Below are 19,084 nucleotides of genomic sequence, written 5' to 3' on the forward strand. Positions count from 1 at the left end.
AGAGATGCAGCGGGATATGCAAAATGTGCCTTCCCTTTGACTTAAAAGATATAATGAAGGGTACCCTATCACTGATAAAGAAGAATAAAACTTGTAAAATTTGCACACTGGGGACTGATTTAAACTTACTTTTCCTTGGCCTCAAAGTTTTGAGGCTTGACATACTTGCGGCTGAATGGTTTCCATTTGCTAGAACCCTGGAAAACATTTAAAATGTTAGTTCTAAGTAGCCTTTTTGTTTTGGTTTGGTTTTTTCTTGCTTTAAAAATAGTTGGGCTTGAATATTCTGGAGCAAGCTATGAGATTACATACTTTTTAAAATGTCCAGAATAACCATAACTGGCACATGCTCAGAGCATTGATTCCACCCACTACAAGAGGAATCTTCTAAGCTTCTGCTTGTTTAAATACAAGGTGAAACATAAGTCTACAACACACTCATTCAAGATATACAGGCTGAAAAAAACCCTGAGAAACGAAACCCATAAATCTTACCTTAATGTTGTTTTCACGATACTTGTGCTGTTTCATTAAATTACAATTTTTGCTTAGGACATAAATTCTCAGCATAAGTTTGCATTTTGTTCTATGCACATCTTAAGAATACAGCAGAAAATACCATTGCTTAGCACATTAACAAAAATCACATTATATGAGAGGTTTGTCAAAATACCTGTATACTACGTTATATACAATTCTGAAAATCCTTCTTTCTTTGACTTCTAACATGTTACTCCCCAGAAAACCAATCTGTTTGTCTTTAAAAGTTGAAATACATAAAATATGCTGATAACACAACTTGAACAAAAATATTAACTTTTTTAATTCCACTTTTAATTTCAAAATAAGATGGAATGGATCACCGTGTGATGCCAGCAATTCTTTTTTTAATTTTTTTTTTTTTTTTTAACTAACTGTCCTTGATAAGGGAACACGTGAATATTGTAAGTCCTAGTGGGGTCATTTCCCCAAGAAGATACGAATAGGGTGTACTCACATTGTGGATAAGTGTATTATCCCATGGTGCACTATGTTGTATGCTCCCATGTACAAAAAAAAAAAGCACGCGTAGAAATGTGTATTCTGATGGTTGATACATAGCTTTTAAAATGTAGGTATTCACAACTCTCAGGTTTTTTTATTTCTCTCTGATAAAAAGTCCACATCAGTTAGAAGCTCAGCTGACCGTTGTGATGGCTGGCGTCTTCCCACCTTCCTCTCCTTCAGCCCCTTCGGCATCTGCTTCCACCTGATTGAACTTACCAATCTTTTTCAAACTCTCCAGCGCGGACTTCAAAGTGTCCTTCAGGTTGTTCTCCAGGACCCACCCTTCGCTTTCACATTCAGGGTCTTCGGGATTTGCAATGCTTTCCAGAGAGGTGTGCAGAAGACGCAAGCCAACCATCACGGACATCTGTGCCATGCAATGGAAAAGACAGGCAAAGTCAGGCAAACCTTTATACCCTTGCCCGCATCTTCACCGTCCTCCGCTACCAGCAGCCTGGGCTGGCAGCGTGGACAAAATGCCAAAGGCACGAAGCAGATACAGCTTAAGGGCTGCGGGAATCTTCTACGTGAGAGGAGCTCCGGAGCAGCCTTCCCCCTTGAGATGGCCAGGAGGGGTGAGGGGGAGCCGGCAGGAGGAAAATGTCCCTTCACAGGTAGGAAAGGAAAGGGTGGAGGTCTGAAATCAGTGAGCGCCAGGGGAAGCGTGACCGCCGACAAGCGATGAGCGGGTGCATCAGCTGACGAGGGAAGTACGTGCTGGCTGCTGCGGAACAGCAGCTTTCGGTGGCCCTGTGCACCGGGGGGCTTTCCACGTACCCCGTCACAGGGTCGGCATCTCCTGGGAGATTTTAATGAAACCTCTGCTCCTGTGCACTGCATGTCCATAAAGCTGTTTATATGTGCAACAACATCCTCCGCCACTATGCACTTAGTTTTAACTCTAAATATTTTTACTTCACATTGACCTTAATATGTTTGGCAAGTATATTAATCTGATCAAGGAAATATTCATGAATCAGCGTCTGTGCAGAGCAGAGCAGCGTTAGGATTTGAGCCATCAGCTTGTCTACTTCAGATTCTGGTTTTGTTTTTATATAGGTATGTGCAAATAAGGAAACCAAGGCACTAGGTGATTTGTGTCTCTCACTGGTTCCATCTAAACCAATTTCTGTTTCTGATAAAATATTTACTAGTCCCAGCAGCTCTGACTGAGACTTTTTCTGATGTATTATGCTGATGTAACACCCCTGACACTAGCAACAACCCAAACCTGCCTCCAGAGAGAAAGACTGGTTTTAGCCAGTCTCCTGCCTTCTAACACCATTCAGAACAATCTGACTTCCATTGTTGTGGTGCTTATGAGGAAAAATTATTGATCTGTGAAGCAGAGAAAGACGGAAAAGGCAGCGCCCAGAAGAGCCAGCTTCATGAGGTGGTAGAGCAGGTGGTGAGGATGGGGCAGCAGTTAGATTAGTTTACTTTTGCATGTGCTAGGTAAAGCTAAGATCGAGACCACTTATTGTTGTTAATGACCTCATAGGATTTGTTCTTTAAGGGAACTACAATGCCTCTGTTATCCTATCCAAATTCCCAAGGAGGTGATTACCTCTGGTCCTCCTAAACCCTAATGGCTGAAGAGATCAGCACCCCTGGGTGTTGCTTATCTGGCGGCACAGCTGAGGACCATGGCAAGCTGCCCTGGACCTGCAAGGTGCTTCTCCCTGCTGAGGCTTTTGAACTAGAAGTGGAGGAAGCTTGCAGACTGTCATGCAGGATTACAGCATCGAGTAGCTGGGCAGATTTGAGGTTGGGATTCAGCCATGTAGTGTGGCCGATGGCAAAATTCACATCTGGCTTTTGGACCCATGGGACTGCTCAAGCATGTGTTTCTGTGGACCATTCATTAGCCTATCTACGCTGATCATGCTGCTTGTGTATGATCAGTGTCTCCAAACTCTTGGAAGACTAAAACTACCATTGATTACTCTTGAAATTTTCAGATGTTCATGTTTCTCTGCTTTCACTCAAGACCAGAAAGGGAAAAACATTGGTCAAACAAACAAGCTTCATCAAATACTTCCATATCCAAAGGCAAATTTTCATCCTGTTTAACATAGGAATGCATGACTCGCAACACCTTGGTCCCCAAAGAAGTTTCTGCTGGCCCTGAATCTGGAAATATTTTTCCAGTCTCATTTTGTTGTAGATCTACTCAATACTACAATGACTTAAATCAGTTGAAACACTATTCTATAAAAGTCATAAGAAGCGACAAATCGCATCACACTAGTCTTGAGATTTAAAGCCTTTGACATCTTCCTTTCAATCTGAGCCCCAGTTTTGCTGCTTTCAGACTTGGGACTAGTATCTTTCATGGTTGTTGCAAGTAAAGATTGATAGGGCTGGATGCAAAGATGGCCTCCACTTTGTTCTCTGCTTGTGCTACCTCACTGCATGTCAGCAGAAGCCTTTTTTTGTGACTGACTTACTAAGTCCCACTATTTGACAGCAAAATTAGCTGTACTTACAAGCTTCCTGGATGGCTCTAAGTCACTAAATATGATTGTGCTTTAAAAAAAGAAGGTGCTTGTGCAGAAGGGAGCAGCTGACCTGCTCTCGGATGAGATTCTGTGACATTTTCTCTCAGTTTAAGACTTCATTTTCTTAAAAATCTTGCTCAGAAAGATTTCGGGTCCCAAGGGTTGTTGAGATTTCCTAAAAGCAGCGCAAAAAATTCGGGCTCTCATCACCTCCACTGACCTGAGCCTGCCTTCTCTGCCGGATAAGAGAGTCCAGGAAGTTGGAGAAAACTATCTGGTAGATTAGTCTATCATCTCCTACATTATAGCATAGAGCCTTGGACCATCAGTTTTGCTGAAGTCCTGCACCAGGGAAGGAACAACCCCATGCACCTGTATATGCTGGGGGTGACTGGCTGAAAGCAGCTTGACAGTAAAGGGCCTTGGGGTCCTGGTGGACACCGAGTTGAACATGAGCCAGTGATGTGCCCTTGCGGCAAAGAAGGGGAAGGGTATCCTGGGCTGCGTTAAACACGGTATTGCCAGCAGGTCGAGGGAGGTGATCCTTCCCCTCTGCTCGGCACTGGTGAAGCCACAGCTGGAGTCCTGTGTCCAGTTCTGGGCTCCTTGGTACAAGAGAGATGTGGACGTACTGGAGGGAGTCCAGTAAAGGGCCACTGAGATGATGAAGGGACAGGAGCACCTCTTCTGGGTGAAGAGGCTGAAAGAGCTGGGAACGTTCAGCTTGGAGAAAAGAAGGCTCAGGAGGGAATCTCATCAATGGTACAAATACTTGAAGGGAGGGTGCAAAGAAGATGGAGCCAGGCTCTTTTCAGTGGTGCCCAATGCCAGGACAAGAGGCAATGGGCACAAATCAAAGTGCAGGAGCTTCTCTTTGAATATCAGGAAACACTTTTTCACTGTGAGGGTGATTGAGCACTGGCACAGGTTGCCCAGAGAGGTGTTGGAGTCTCCCTTCTTGGAGATATTCAAAAGCCATCTGGACATGGTCCTGGGCAACCAGCTCCAGGTGGCCCTGCTTGAGCAGGGGGTTGTGGACGAGATGGCCTCCGGAGTCCCTTCTAACCTCAACCAGTCTGTGACTCTGAGTTGTAGACCTGTGCTTAAACACAATCCAGCAGAGAAGGCCTGGGCGTCAGGGTCCCAAAGGTAGCCCAGTCTTGCCAAGTGATGATTTCCCCTGGCCAACAGACAAAATGTCATGAAAACTTTTGTCATTTTACAGCAACTTTAAAGTAGTAGGAAGAACAAGGCCACAGTGTTTCTCCAGGACTAGGTGTGGGCAGGCTGGGCTGGTGTATCCCCCTGCACCACAGCATGCTCGGCCCCTCGGTCTGTGCCAGCAGAGCAAACTCTGTCCTTCTGGAGGGTCCCTGCTGCCTGTGGGCTGGTTTTGAAGATTACCGGGAGTTCACTCCCAGCATTCAAGGTGTCAGAGAGTCTACTCTCCAGTGCACGATGTGCAATGTACCTCCCGCTCATGTCTCATCGGTCTCTTGGGTTCCCACCTCCTGGCGCTCAGTGCTGGGCTCCCTCTGGGGCACCACATGTGAGATGAATCTCAGGGTCTTGGCCGTTGCAATAGCTGTGGCCTATCAAGAGCCACGTGTTTATACAGGTGAAGGACCTGGAGCATCTCAGGAACTGGCTAGTACCCTCCTTTCCTTTTGAAATGCTCTATTCAGGGCACCCTTGAACCCCCCATTTCCTCTTTGCTGGCTGAGGCAGGTCAAGAAGACAGCTAGGCTTGCTCTGCTTGACCTTCTGCAGCGAAGCCCATCTGTTTGCCAGGGTTTAGCCTGAGGCGGCTTAGCTAGAGCAGGGTGTGATCTTCTTTTGTCACTCTCATGACCGGTTGTCACTCATGGGAAGCCTACAGCTTTTGCTAGTAAAAGCAGCATGTGGATAATAATGTATTTCCAGAAAATATGACACACTACATTTTTTTTCAAATAGAAGTTCTGATACTTCAAAATAGGTTCATTCTTCCTTGCACCTAATATAGAAACGTTAAACCTAAATGGCCTTCCCTGAGGTCCCTATGCCCATTTGACAAGTTCCGTTTTTCTACAGCTCAAAGTAACAGCTGCGGTTAGTGTTTCCCTCCATGCTCTGTCCCCCTTCTCACACCTCAATACCACCAACCCAGCTGGAGGAGTCCTCCGGTGGCCCCCAGAAGGGCTTTGCTGGGGAGGTGCTGTGGCCGTGAGTTCACAGCGGCTCCAGGCGCAAAGCAAACCAGGACACTCCTTTGCTTTTGCACTTCTCTCTAACTTCTCAGCAAGCCAGTCAAAGGGAAAATGAGAAGCATGGAGCCAGCATGTTTTGCTGGGTTTCACCCTGGTCAGACTGACATCTTACCTTGGCCGGGAGTCAGGACCTCTGCTGCGCTCCTACGCAGTATAAAACTGTTTCCTACCCGGACTGGAATTTAAAGAAAGTGGTTATATTTCAAGGGGAACTAAATTAATGTCTGCTTCCTGCTTTGCTTCCTCCTTTCAGAGTTTGCCTTAAAAGCAGAGGGAGTTTGAGACCCAAATCTGGACCCTTTATGGTAGAATATCAAGCAAGTCATAAATATTCAGAAGGGCAAATTAATATAACCCAGGATTTTGCTATTTCTTTAAAGCTTTACCCCAAGAGTCGTCTGATTGCCCGAAAAAAAATCTCACCTTCTATTTTGAAAAAGGTAAAGGAAAAAAGAGAAGATAGTATTTCTCATTATGCCACAGGTTGAAAAACATGCCCAGGTGTACTTTGACGAGTTAGAAATAAAATATGGCATTTTTATCCCTGCTATTAATGTTAAAGCATCACTGTCGTTAATCTCCTGCAAGTCAGCAGAGGTGTGTTACAGGTTTCTAGCCATGATTTTTCACAGCTGGCATTAGTATTTCTGTGCATATTTCCCCCAAGTTTTTAAATTTCCTTCTGATTTTCATACACAGCTGAAATTGCTTTCCCCTCGAGAACTCTTCATTTGAATCTGGGCTGAGACATGAGCTTCTCTTTCTTTTCTTACCAGAACAACAGCACTACAAGGACGTAGTATGTTTCTCAGCCGTGCGGAGTAGTTGTTTTTAAAATAAAACAACATGAAGTAACTTTATGATATTTTTTTCAGTTCACAGATTATTTGGGTAGGTGTTTATTTTCTAAAAAGCATCTTCATTCCTGGAAGAGTGTAGGCCAGTCCTTGTATCAAAATATAATGCATATTTTTTTAAATTTGCATTTATCTATCTAAATATTTAAAAAGCTGGCTGAATCACTTAAAATAGGCCATGTCATTTGCAGCAGCCATTTCAAGGGTTAGAAAGGGTCTGCTGCACTCCATGTCGCATAGTGAGCTGCACCCTCCCCGTTTGCCATCTGGTCCTGCCCTACCTCCTCACCCAGCACCTCACACGCCAGCCCTCGTGCCACTGCCAGCCCACGCTCCCTGCGTATTAGTATTGGTTAAATACCCTGGCTAGAAAACTGGTCATCTCCCAGAGGCAGAAGGATGTGTTTTCCTCACATCGAATGAACAGTATTTTAGCAGCAAAGCTGCACGTCGGATTATGGTGCCTGCAAACATCTGCACTGGGCAGTATTGGCACCTGTTTGCATATGCACAGCGGTTTCGGGAAGCAGAATGAAATAAAATTAATCCATCTGCTTCACCTAAACCACTTCTTGTGACCAAAATCACTGGCAGAGCTGATGAAGGACCTTAAACCAAATGCTGCCCTGAAGCTGGACACTGCGCATGGCTCTAGGTCTTATTTTCATCAGCACATAAACCCCTTAATTGCACTTTCTGTCCCACAAATTACTGCCGTCTCTTTCCGATGTGCTGCTTTGTGTACTCTTCATGCCCCACTAATGGTGAAACATGTAAAATTAATGCATTTTGGCAGCTGAGCCCTCACACGCTCTTCCCTGCTCAGCACCCTGCATTTGGCAGAAAATCAGTCCCTTTTTCCCTCTTGCTGTGGGATACGCGAGGCTCTGGCCCCTTGCTCTGAAGGGAGTGTCTGTAATCCATCCCCCATCCCATGCTTCCCAGCTGTGTCTCCAGCCTGGGACCTCTCGGGCCTTACGCAGATGTTCACTATTAGATGTTTTCTCAGCCAAAGAACAGCGGCAGATGATTTATTTTAAACAGATCTCGTCTTTAACTCGAAAGTCCACGCTGAAAAACGCTCTGCCCCTCTGGAGCCGGCGCTTCAGCAAAGCGGGGCAGAGGGGAAAGGGTTACCTCAAAAAGCCAGACGAGGAGGACAACGGCACCCATGGAGCTCATCATGCTGCTGTAGTAGTGCAGGAGGGCTTCCCGGCAGCCACGGCGCCAGAGGTTGAGCTCCTCCGTTTGGTAGTCGTAGCTGTAGTGGGCTGAGTTGTTGGTGACCTGGTACTGGATGCAGGGTCTCGGGGAGCTGGGGTTGCAGCAGCTGAAAGGGACGCCGTCCACCAAGTACCTTCCGTCCACGTTGCTTTTGATCCGACTATGGGCAAGGGCAGAAGGAAGCGTGAATACACACATACACACACACGCACAAGATATATACTGGAGCAGACCTGCACACGAGAGGAAAGCAAAGGCAACGTGGATTTTCCACCATGCCTCCTGGCCATGCTGTTTCTCTGCATCCCCTGTTCATATAGCAGCGATTGTGCTGGGTGTTTTTCCTCTCTGAAATCCTTTTCTATGTCAAGGCTACACTGAGTCTATAATTAACTATTCATGATGGAAACACACCCTCTCAGGTCACTTCTTCAGAGAAATTAATTTTTAAGAAAAGTAAAGGGGAGAGAGAAATATCAGAAGGGAAATATCAGTCTGGAAAGAGTGATCACAGCACAGTTAGGGTGGAAGGGAGATGCTGGAGGTGACCTGAGCTTGGGACCTTTTCCTTGGAAAAGGACCCACAATAGCCTTAGGACCCACCATATCCAGCTAGACCATTGATCCAGCAAACCTAATAGCTTCTCTTTGATGATAATAGCTTCAGGAAGGGGTTATGCATTTATTCTTGGCTTGGGAAGGTAGCCAGTATTTAAAACATGAAATGTGCTTCAGCAACAGGATGTCCTTGTAGGAGCTCCCCAACTATTGTTCATTTGAGACTGTGGTTGCTCTCCATAAACAGCGATTTAGTCTGGTGCCTTATGAGATGTTTAGATGAGAGATACTTAGAAGGCAAATAGTTCCAGTGGCACTGCAAAAAAAAGACTATGATAAAAGGACTGCAACTCTAACAAATGCCATTTTGCTTAGAAAATGACAGAATGGAGAGCCCCAGTGATCTAGAAAGGTGAAAAAAATCTGAGAGTTGCTGGTAGCTTTCTATACGGATATATTAAAGTTGTGTCATAGAGAGAAAGGTGATCGCAACAGCCTGGTGAAGCAAAATTCCACTTTGCAGTCCTGACCTAAATATATCTAAACACCAAATGCAGTTGAGGTTTTATCTCTAGATGTAAAGTGTGCTCTGAGTTGGGTCTAATTGCTATTGATGTGTAAATGCTCCACCAGTTTCAGAGAGACTGGATCAGGCCTTTGTTCCGCAAATAATATAAAAATCTCAGTGTCGGGGGCGGACGCCCACCTTCCCTGGAATTAAGGAGAACTTTGCTATTGACTTCAAAAGGGGCCAGAATATCCCACTAGGAATGTAAGCAGAGATTGTGCACCACCACGTAGTTCAAACCTTGAATTCACTCATTAACGTCCATTTGTGGATTTTTAATGCCCTATTTCCTGCCTCAGTAGTACAAAGAAATTGCCCTGATTCTCAGTCCCAAACAAGACATCATTTATTAAGGACAATATAACCTTGTTTTCCCTCTGTGCTTTGCCCTTCCACTGCTGCTGGATTAAGTTACAGCTCTCAAATCTCCATATAATGCTGGCAAGGTGAACTTACTATGTTTTCAAGTAGTTATTTATATCATGGGCATACCTTTACTATGCAAATACTCCCTTACTAAATAGTGAATGTATTTCTTATAACCCCGCAGCGCAATAGGTTAAGCCTGTAATAGTTTTCACTATAAAGTCCTAATACAGAATTGCAAAAACAACCAGACCACCCAACAAGTCAAAACAATATGCAGAGAGACACACAAGTGAAATACCGTTTACAGAGTCAGGCAGGGATCCCAAGAGATACACAAAGTTTTTTTCAAAACTATTTCAGACATTTTTAACATAGGCAGCATATTTAAAAGGCAGATTGCTTCCAGTTTACAAGACCTTTTGTGCAACCACAAAGTATGAACGTTAACGAATTATGTTTCCAAAGAACTCTGAATAATGATCTCTTCCTCCAGTGCTTAATTTTTTAACATGTTGTGGGTATTTATGCTCAATGCTCATTTTTTCATTTCAAAAGTTCATTTGTTCTCATGTTTATTTTTTACTTGTGCTTACTGCACCTAACCTGATTTTGAGATTACTGCCTCTTTGGGCACTGACATCAGAGCCATTAAGGTGTTTCTGGTCAACGAGCTGTTCTGGTTTGTATAGAGGAAACTTGTGCTGTTTTCATGTGAGGTTTAAAAAAAATTAGGCATGAGTATATCTACTGAACATGTTTTTATACAGGAGAAAACTTAAAATGCATTTGGCTACAAAGGACACTGTAAAGCTAGGAACGCCAACAGGTGTTGACGCTCAATATTGTCACAGTGCTGAAGCAAGCCACTGAGTGAATATACAAATAAAATTCTAAATCTTAAGGATCTAAAACACATAAGTTATTGGTGAAGTGTTATTGTTTCTATTTGTTTCCATGAGACTGATTAATTGCCAATATCTAAAGTGGAATTTTAAAAGTGCTATCAACAGTATATATCTAGGGAAGTCTTTTTTTAGGAACTTAACAAGTCGCATTGAAATCTGCTTTAGGAATAGTGATGTTCTAATACTTTCCTGTTGATTTTGGGAATAGGTATGTGTGGCTCAATGTAATGGGTTTATAGAGAGGTGAAAGACAGTAAAAAATATTATTTTAAGTCTGTTTACATCGCATTGAGTAAGAGTGAGAATTGTATTTTGGTGCTTTATATTTTATGTCCTGTATAACATTAGAAGAATTTTTCAGGGGAGGAAGCAATCTAGCTGATCGTTTGGGATGCTTATTAAGCAAGAGCAGAGAAAAAATTTGTTTTATACAAAACCCCCTCCAGTCAGTGCCTGTTGGGATGTACATTTCTTTAGTATAATACTGATCAAATAACGATACTATGCGATACAAACCCCACTAATTCACTTACTCTTTCACTTCTTTGGAGCTGAAGTCCAGGTATCTGTTGCTGATCCACTGAATTTCGAACCAATCTTTGAAGCCGTTGTTGCCACAGCATTTGAACTCAATTTGGAGCATGTCGATGGTCTTCTTCATGAAGCATCTTCCGGGGGTGTCTGTGTCCCTGTAGAACTTCATGCCATTCTTGAGGCCCTGGGCCAGCGTGCTGTCCAGAGAGCCCCGCATGAGAAAACAAATCAGAGCAACAAAGAAAATGAGTATGTTAAAGAGGAGACATAGTGCCAGGTAAGGTTTCAGGAAAGGCTTCCACTTGGCAAATTTAGCAGGATCCAGAGAATCATAACAAATTTTGCCAGCAAACCCATTGAAGGCGCAGGATAATATACCCATCAATATCAAAGAATTGGGCACAAAGTGGCTTTCAGAATTGTCCATCACTTCGCTTCGCTTCCGGAGTTCAATTTTGAGGAACAATCCCATGCTAAAAACAATGATTCCAGCAAACACTGAAAACCAGTTCATGAGCCATAGTCCCTGCGCTAGTTTTACCCGTTTCTTCTGATTGAATTTGACTTTCAGCAGTGCCATCTTTGTAATGTGAGATGTTGGAAGACTTCGCAGCCTGGACCCCTCTTCTTGGCGTAAGCGACTCGAGGAAGAACCATTCAGGCGTTGGAAGAGACCCCGAACGGCACGACGGGAAGCGAGCCACTGAACGGTCCTTCCATCTTGAGCTCCCCCAGTTAGGATTCAAGCAAGTAAAATGTTCAAAGATCCCAATTAACAATTTCACATTAGTGAGAATAATGGGCAATTAGCACCTACAACTATTTCTGGTGGTTCCTTCCAAGCAAAGGAGAAACAGTCTCAAGGTTTCAAATGGTTTGATCTGGATCTGCAAGACGTCATTCTAATACCTTTAATCATTTGATCCAATTTGGAGAAATGTCTGTCAACAGATGAGTGGAAATAATCCCTCGTTTTACTATTTAGTAGATTTGTGCTTTCTTATGATAGGCTGCTGAGCAGAATATGAAAAGACAGAGATGCAAAGAGATCTTTGTTGCCAGAAGAATATGGATCCTTTGAGGAAAAAGGAAGAGGGCCCCAAGTTTAATCTTTAATCTTAAAGGCTTGCTTGAATGCATAGATATACTTCCCCTACATGATCCTGATTTATTCATACCTACAGCCAAAACCACCTTTCTAGTCCTTATCCTTCTGTGTTGACCCGAGATGACACCCTGTGGCTTATGTGTTCTGGAAGCAGATAAGCGTGTAGTTTACAGTGACCTAAAAAACCTAAGCTTGGCATTTTCTATTTACTTCCAGGGTTTGTACCATCTCCAGGCCTTGGCAGGAGGGAAGGAGAAAGGAAAAGTTCAGAGAAACTCAATAAATAAACCCCGGGCTGAAATCTAGAGATGCTTTTATAAAAAGCGAGCTGACGTGAGCAGCTTATTGGATAATCACCAGGCCAGGGAGGGGAGCAGGGCTGCCCAAGGAGTCCCGGGAGCTTACACCAGGGAGGAATTTCACCCAGCAGCTGGGGAGCGACCCTCCGGCCGTTGTCACTAGCCGCTGCGAGGGAGGCACCCCCGGGGTCTGCCGAGGGACCTGCTGCCTGGCTCGGCTTTCACGCTGTAGCGGGCAGAAACGGAGGGATGCAACCCCCTCCTTCGGCGGGGGCCTTCCTCCTTACCCCGCACAGCCATTTCAGGCAAGCGCGGCCGCTGGGCTTTGGCTCTTTCCAGCGCTTTAGGAGCTTTGCTCACTTCGAAATATCACCTCCTGCCCCCCTCACCCCGCAGAGGTTCAGAGCAACTGAGGAAGTCCTGCGCCGCCTCACCACCCGCCGCAGCCACGCAAAATGAGCCTCAGGCAACCTCAAGCAAAGCAAAATGAACCTGCAGGTGTGTGAGGGCGTGGGTGAGAAAGGAGCCGCCCCAGGAGAAGGACCGGGAGGCTTTGCCCCCACCCAAGCCACCCTGACCTGCTGCTGCCAGAGTGCCCTGGGGGCATCCTCTAGTGGCTGCCAGCAGCATGGCGCACCAACCCCGAAGGAAAGGTGGAGGGACCTGCCCAGGAAGAAGGCCAGTGTGAAAAATAATAAGAATTAAAAAAAAAACAACAAAAGCAGTGAAAAATAGCAATTCGGTAGTCTGCTGCTGTGGATGCTGCTCGCTTACTGTTTGAGATCCTGGGATGCCAGAGGTCTCTTCAGTAAGGACAGAGGCTATCAAGCTGCTTCTTTTTCCTGTCCTAATAGAGGGGTTTTGCCACAGACCTGTCCTGGCCCATCCGGGTGCTATCACAGTGACCTGGAGAGCAGCTGGTAACTGGGATTTTCCTAAAGCAGGCCTGCTTATTCACATTGCTGCTGCCCTTGCAGGTGAAGGGCAAGTCTGCAAGAGGAAAGGAGGAAGGCAATTCTCCATCAGGGGCTATTCTCTCTGCTTGCCATGAAGTGGATGAAAAGTGCTGTTTCTCAGAAGAGCCGGTTAAATATTTTTGTGCAATAAGCCATAGCACTGAAATAACACCTCTCCTGGCTTCTTGGCAAGATATCCCCTAACCATGCAGCACACGTTACTACATTTCACTGACTCCTCCAGGGCTCAGCTAGGAAATACAAGGCAGTTTGGAGGGTGTATTATTCTGACAGCCTGAAGTTAATTCTAGATAAATTAACCTGAAAGTATTTCCTTTCTTGTCAGCAATGACAGAGTGAAACTCTAGTTAAAGTGAAAAAGAATTTTCTATCAGGTCTGTGGATGACGAGGACATACAGTGAAATATGTTCTGCTGTGCAATTAATAGGACAAGAAATAGTAAATCTGCTCATAGCAGTTGTAAGCCTGGTGCTGCTCTGGATATTGGGAAGCTTATATTCAGGAGCACAGATGATGGTCTGAATACTCATTACTTTAATTAACATTCAGATGTCTGCAATAAATCTGATGCAGCAAACCCATGTCATTGTATACACTGGAGTGTTTCCTGTTAATTCAGGAATAAAAATAGTGAAATAGAACATGCAGCATATGCTTCAGGGCTCACTGATCCACTCCTCTCCTTAAATGAAGTTAACAGGCAGGGTCCTAATAAACCACTCCTAAATACTTAACGCTTTCTGGAGATGATCAGTGATTCACCTGATGTTCAGGAAGGGACACTCAGGTACTAATTAGACCATCAAGACTTCAGGTAATACCTTGAAAGTCATCACAGAGAGCAATCAACACACCCAAAACAACCCAGATTTGGAAATTTGCTGTGTGTATTTAAATAGTTTCAACAGTTCACTACCAGCTGGGGACTCTGAGTGGCAAAAACTACCCACCTATCAAGTCAACTCACCATGCTTGGAAACTTTAAAGGGCATTGGTGACATTAAATCATATTTTATACTCTGCTGCTTCCTTCAAAAAATGAAGTTAACACTTTTAAAAGCGGGGAGTTAAGGCTTCCAGCTTATCCCAGACACAGAACTGATGAGCCCTGTGCAAGCTTCAGCACCAACTGATCAGCTGAGGGCTGTCACAAGCAGAGTAACCTAAGGAAGAGGAAGGTTATGGGGGAATCATCGAGAAGTGTTTTGGGGTGTGGACAGCATGAAAAAGAAAACTGGTTTTGCCTGGCATCTGCTTTTCTTACAAATCTTCATCTTGGCAGGTAATCGCCTTTAATTGGGCAGACTTACTACCACTTTCTAATTCAAATAGAAAATATTGAAACTGATCCATAGCAGACAAAAGCTAATTGCAGCAAGGATGTTTGAGTTAATAGTCTCCTCAGAGGTTGCATATTAACTCAAATGCATAATTCATATGCCATTTTGGAGGAAAAAATAGTAGAATAAAATATTCAGATGATTATTGATCTGCTAGAACTCAGCATGAATGTGTTCAAATTCAAAATATTGTTAAAAAACTATAATTTCTATGGATAAAAATACAATATTGATACCTTTCCGAAAAACTATGCCTAAATATAAGCCACAAACTTACCAGTTAGTGCTAGGAGGGAGGAAAAAATTGTTTTTAATGCAAACAATTCAATCTGGTATTTGCTATACCGTCTGCTGCCCAGTCCTGGACCAACCATGCTCCTTCCATCTTCAGGAATACGAGATATAAAAGGCAAATTCTCTTTAGATAGGTACATCCTGTGTGCCTAAACTACAGAAATGCTCTTAGGTGGTAAAAAAAATAATTTCCTGACCCAAGCTTTCTTTCACACTGCTCTGTGATATGAAACGTGGCTTTCTTGGGTTCTTTTTAATTTTCTTTCCTTAGAAGTGGTTATGTTTCATTGCAAGGATGAAGATGTCTGGTTTTACCTATGATAGGAAGTTATTGTGTAGAGATAAGAGGTTTGGTTTTGCACTTTAGTCTATGCTTTAGCTTGCATTTGTAACGGTGTGGTTTGTACAGGGACGCTCCTGAGGAACAACATGATAAAATGGCTGTACCACATTGTATGATTAACAGGTGGAGAAAAGTCTGATTTAGGACTTTCTTTTTTTTTTTTTTCCTCCTATGTACACATGTAACTTGGTAGGCTACTGTTTTTGTGGTATGTGAGGTGACTGCAGGTCCTGAGGCTGGAAACAGAGGCAAGTTGCTAAATTCACTGCTGGGGCTGTTGTACACCCTGGGAAGAGCAATTTGACCTGCTGGACCCTGTGGCTCCTAGACTGTGCTGGGGCATACTGTGGGGGCTTTAGCGCAGTTTTGCTCTGGGTAGTTCCCAGCATTTCAGCCATCCTTATTCAGAGTGTGGGTAATGTGTTCAGAAAACACAGTTTTTCTTTGACCCTCCAGATGCTCATTATGAGTATTTATTTGTATTGCTGTGATGCCTAGAGTGTAGTGTTCACTGCTGAAAGAATGAGAGTTATAAATCAATGTTTGTACTTGCAGAAACAGGAAAGAAATATATTGGGAATTGAAAGAAACTTACAAAAGGCTCACAATAGTCGTTACTGCTGGAAAACATCTCAGCACAGCAGATGGATTCTCAAGTAAGTCAGATAAATCAGATCACGATGTGAACGGAAATGCTGAAATCCTGCAAGTTGGACATATTTTTTCTTGCTATTCATATCTTTCCTTGTATGTGATGAAATTGGCTTTTTAGTACAGTACAGGTTATGAGCTCTCTTGTGCAGATCCAACGGCCATATCAGGAAAGCTGTGTAGAAAAAAGGCTGCACTCAAAAGAAGTAGGGAAGGGCCTGATGGAAAGCAGGAGGTAAGGGGGCAGAGCTGAGCAGCCAAAGGATGATGCATAAAGAAGGTAAAGAAATGTACTTGTCTGCATACAGTTCTCAGATCCAACAAGTCTGCCCTCAGATCCCACTCTTACACGCTGGGAGAAATCCACTTGGAAAGACAGAAGTAGAATGTATATGAAGGGGGGAGGGAGAAGGATTGTATGTATTCACAAAAACTCTTCCATTAAAGAATTCCTAAGTATTTTGTAACACCTGAAACAATTTCAGGTAAAGCCACTGAGATTTGATCCTTGTCTACACATAGCTAGTGCCAAAATAGGAAGAAACTTTCAAAAAAACCCTTAATATTAAAAAAAAATAGAATAAATACAAGCTCTCAAAAATATAATGTGTGTGTAAGAAACTGTCTTCGGCACTTATTTCTTACCTGTTTTTTCACACAATTTTGCTAGAGCCCCCACCAGAATCTGTTTAAACGAAACAGGGCTGGATAAAGAGGGTATGCAAATAACTTGGTTTGTTCCTGGTATTCAGAGAAGTGGGTGCTGAAAGAGGGAAATGCCTGGATTCCCGTGGGAACCGAGGGGGTCAGCCCCTCTGGGAACAGGACCTCCAGGTGAAATGGTGGCCTTACTGGAAGCAGAAAGAAGCAAAGCTCTCAGCTGCTTCTCTGGAGGCAAGCTTTGGTCTGTGCCACCTCTCACAGCCTCAACAAATATTACACTCAAAGCTCTCTGTAGTGCTGAGGAATTGTCTCAATTTTCTTCTATGGGTTTCTTATTGTGTATTTTTGCATAAAACTATTTTATTTCATTCACAGACACATAGGAGCTTTAAAAAATTGAGTTACAGTGCTGTGGTGAACTGGGTCTAAAGATTTTGGTAAGACTGCCAGCTGGAGGAGGGCTGTCCGACCAGCCTGTCTTTCAGAAAGGTTTAAACCAGTAGTTTGCTCTTGTGACTCCCTGTGGAAAATGGTTCCGAACAGCTTCAATGCCCTGCACTGTTTTTATAAACTTTCTGCCTTTCTGCCCATTAGCCCTCTATTTAGTGCCAATTTGCACCTAGTTTATGGTGCTGATGTTTATGTTATCCTAATAATGTCTTCACAACCACGTCCCTGCCAGGCATTTGTTTTTCAGCCCCTTCTGATGCCTAGCAAAATTAAATTCTTTAGGGTATGTGTTCTTAAAGAAGTTCTTTGGTTATTCTGGTGGCAACAAGATGCAAACCAGAGCTAGAGTTCTTGAGGAGATTTTGTTTGCTTTGGTCTTGCGTTTATGCAGGTTACATGAATCTAGCCACCGTGCGGGTCACACCGACAAACTGCTGCAGAGAGAGGTGAAGCAGTGCTGATGGTCCTCTTAACTGGGTGGGGAATTACCGTCCCTCAACACGCTCATTCAGTGGGCTCCTTTGAATAGCTTTCTCTCTTGCATCATGTTTTTAGTCCTCCATCTTGCTACTAGGCAAGGTAGCTTGAAACCAGCTTGTTTTCACGGCAGTTCTGACTGCTTTTGCCCTCCCTGTAGCACGACTGCGATGTTACCTGCTACCCACTCAGCCGTGACACCTGCCCAGCGCACAGACTTGCACAAAGCCTCCCGAACAAAGTACCTCTTCCCCTGTTGGTCTCTGGGGAAAGGGATTTTTGCAAGCTCTCCCTAGCAGGTTAGACAGAAAGCAATCCTGGCTCCTGGCCGAGAAGAGGCTGCCAGGCACTTTCTTTGTGTCAGCATTGCTTATCGCTCCAAGGGAAGAAACCCCAAGCATGTGCTGCGCTCCCTTCTCCAAGCTGCGATTAGCGGAGAGACAAAGCGGCTCTGACCAGGCCGGCATTGCAAGTCTCCTTGACCCAGGAGAACGGCGCGAGCCTGGCCCATCTCCTCAAACCAGCTGCTGCACTAACTCTGCCCAACCTTCCCTCTGAACAGTTCTTAGTTGCAAGCTTCAGAAGGGGAATTCGGGAGCCCAGCCACTCGCTGCTGGCAGCTCAGGGCATGTCATGGCAGGCTCCTTACTCTCTTTGAAGGAGGTTTGCTTCAGTGGGATGGATGAGACGCTCCATCACTGAGTCATCTAGACACCAGACAGCACAAAACTCCTCACTTACTTGTTGAAACCAGACACTCTCAGTAAAACTCTTTCATCACTTCCATACTTGATATGTTTTTGACCTCTTGAACAAAGAGCTTAAGGCTCACCTGCAGACAGGTAGCAATTTTTCTGGTGCCTTGTCAGCTGAGGCAAAAGGTAACTAAAGGAATATGATGAAGCTACAAATACTGTGGACTAGACTTTTAGTCTTTCCATGTTTAGCATTTACTCTGTAAGTAGTTCCAATAAAATAATCTAGACAACTCTGTAGTCTAGACCTGTCAAAGTACCCCCAACATCTTGATTTCCAAAACATTAGTTTGAGTATACGTCAACATAAAAAGAAATTTGTTCCGTCTAAGAAAACAGATGCTAAGAAATGCTAAGAAATTAGTTTAAGAAATAGCTGAGAAATTTTAAATACAGATTATATATAACTATCCTGTAAAACATTTATACACACACACGTATTCCTACCATGCTTTGACATACTTCTGTAAAAAATGGAGTATATAATTCTCAATAGGTTTGAGCTATCACTTTCCACTAGATTTGACTGGAAAAATGGATTTTCAAATGAGTAACTGTACTTTTGGGATAACAGCTAATATTCTCTCACTCACACAGCATTTTACTTTTTTTCCTACCTACAAGGGCTTGCAGAATGCTGGGGTTATAGCACAGGTGAGTAACACAAAACCTGTCTGTTCTGGTCTTGTCAGGAGGAAGTGTTCTGGGACACACAGATGACAGTCTGCTAGTGCTTATACTAATTGTGACTTCCTTTTCCATGTGTATTTTTAATTAAAAAAAATTATAAATAGCATTGTTAAAATAACTAATTAGATGATAGAAATGCTTAGGTGTTTCCCTTTCTTCCAGACCTGAAAAAAGTTACAATTTCTATACTGATAGAGCCTATGAATATGCTGGCAAACCTTTTC

At 43.7% G+C, this 19,084-nt stretch overlaps 1 protein-coding gene and 1 long non-coding RNA gene across 3 annotated transcripts; one reads left to right on the forward strand and one right to left on the reverse strand.

Moving 5' to 3' along the window:
- Positions 1-1,026: 1,026 nt before the first annotated feature.
- On the reverse strand, positions 1,027-11,392 carry PRPH2 (peripherin 2). Its single transcript, XM_009924994.2, has 3 exons — positions 10,812-11,392; positions 7,792-8,038; positions 1,027-1,414 (listed from the first exon to the last, which is right to left on the reverse strand). Exons 1-3 carry the CDS (start codon positions 11,390-11,392, stop codon positions 1,178-1,180), a joined length of 1,065 nt encoding a protein of 354 aa, XP_009923296.1. The 3' UTR covers positions 1,027-1,177.
- A 2,587-nt stretch (positions 11,393-13,979) lies between these two features.
- LOC138688582 (uncharacterized) lies at positions 13,980-19,013 on the forward strand. 2 transcript variants are annotated; one of them, XR_011327455.1, is made up of 4 exons: positions 13,980-14,479; positions 15,730-15,830; positions 16,864-18,934; positions 18,994-19,013. It is a non-coding gene; the product is annotated as an uncharacterized lncRNA (long non-coding RNA). The 2 variants fall into 2 exon arrangements; XR_011327456.1 differs by having other exon boundaries at positions 18,795-18,934.
- The last annotated feature ends 71 nt before the right edge of the window (positions 19,014-19,084 follow it).

The sequence above is a fragment of the Haliaeetus albicilla genome, chromosome 13 (genome assembly GCF_947461875.1).
Source record: "Haliaeetus albicilla chromosome 13, bHalAlb1.1, whole genome shotgun sequence".
Taxonomy (NCBI): Eukaryota; Metazoa; Chordata; class Aves; order Accipitriformes; family Accipitridae; genus Haliaeetus; species Haliaeetus albicilla.

Bases quoted from the DNA above. Each gene is read 5' to 3' on its own strand.
- PRPH2 (XM_009924994.2), bottom strand. From the start codon at position 11,392: ATGGCACTGCTGAAAGTCAAATTCAATCAGAAGAAACGGGTAAAACTA. The intron at 8,039-10,811 runs GTAAGTGAATTA...CCTTGCCCATAG, and splicing joins AGCTCCAAAGAAGTGAAAGA to TCGGATCAAAAGCAACGTGG. The intron at 1,415-7,791 runs GTAACCCTTTCC...TGCATGGCACAG, and splicing joins TCCTCGTCTGGCTTTTTGAG to ATGTCCGTGATGGTTGGCTT.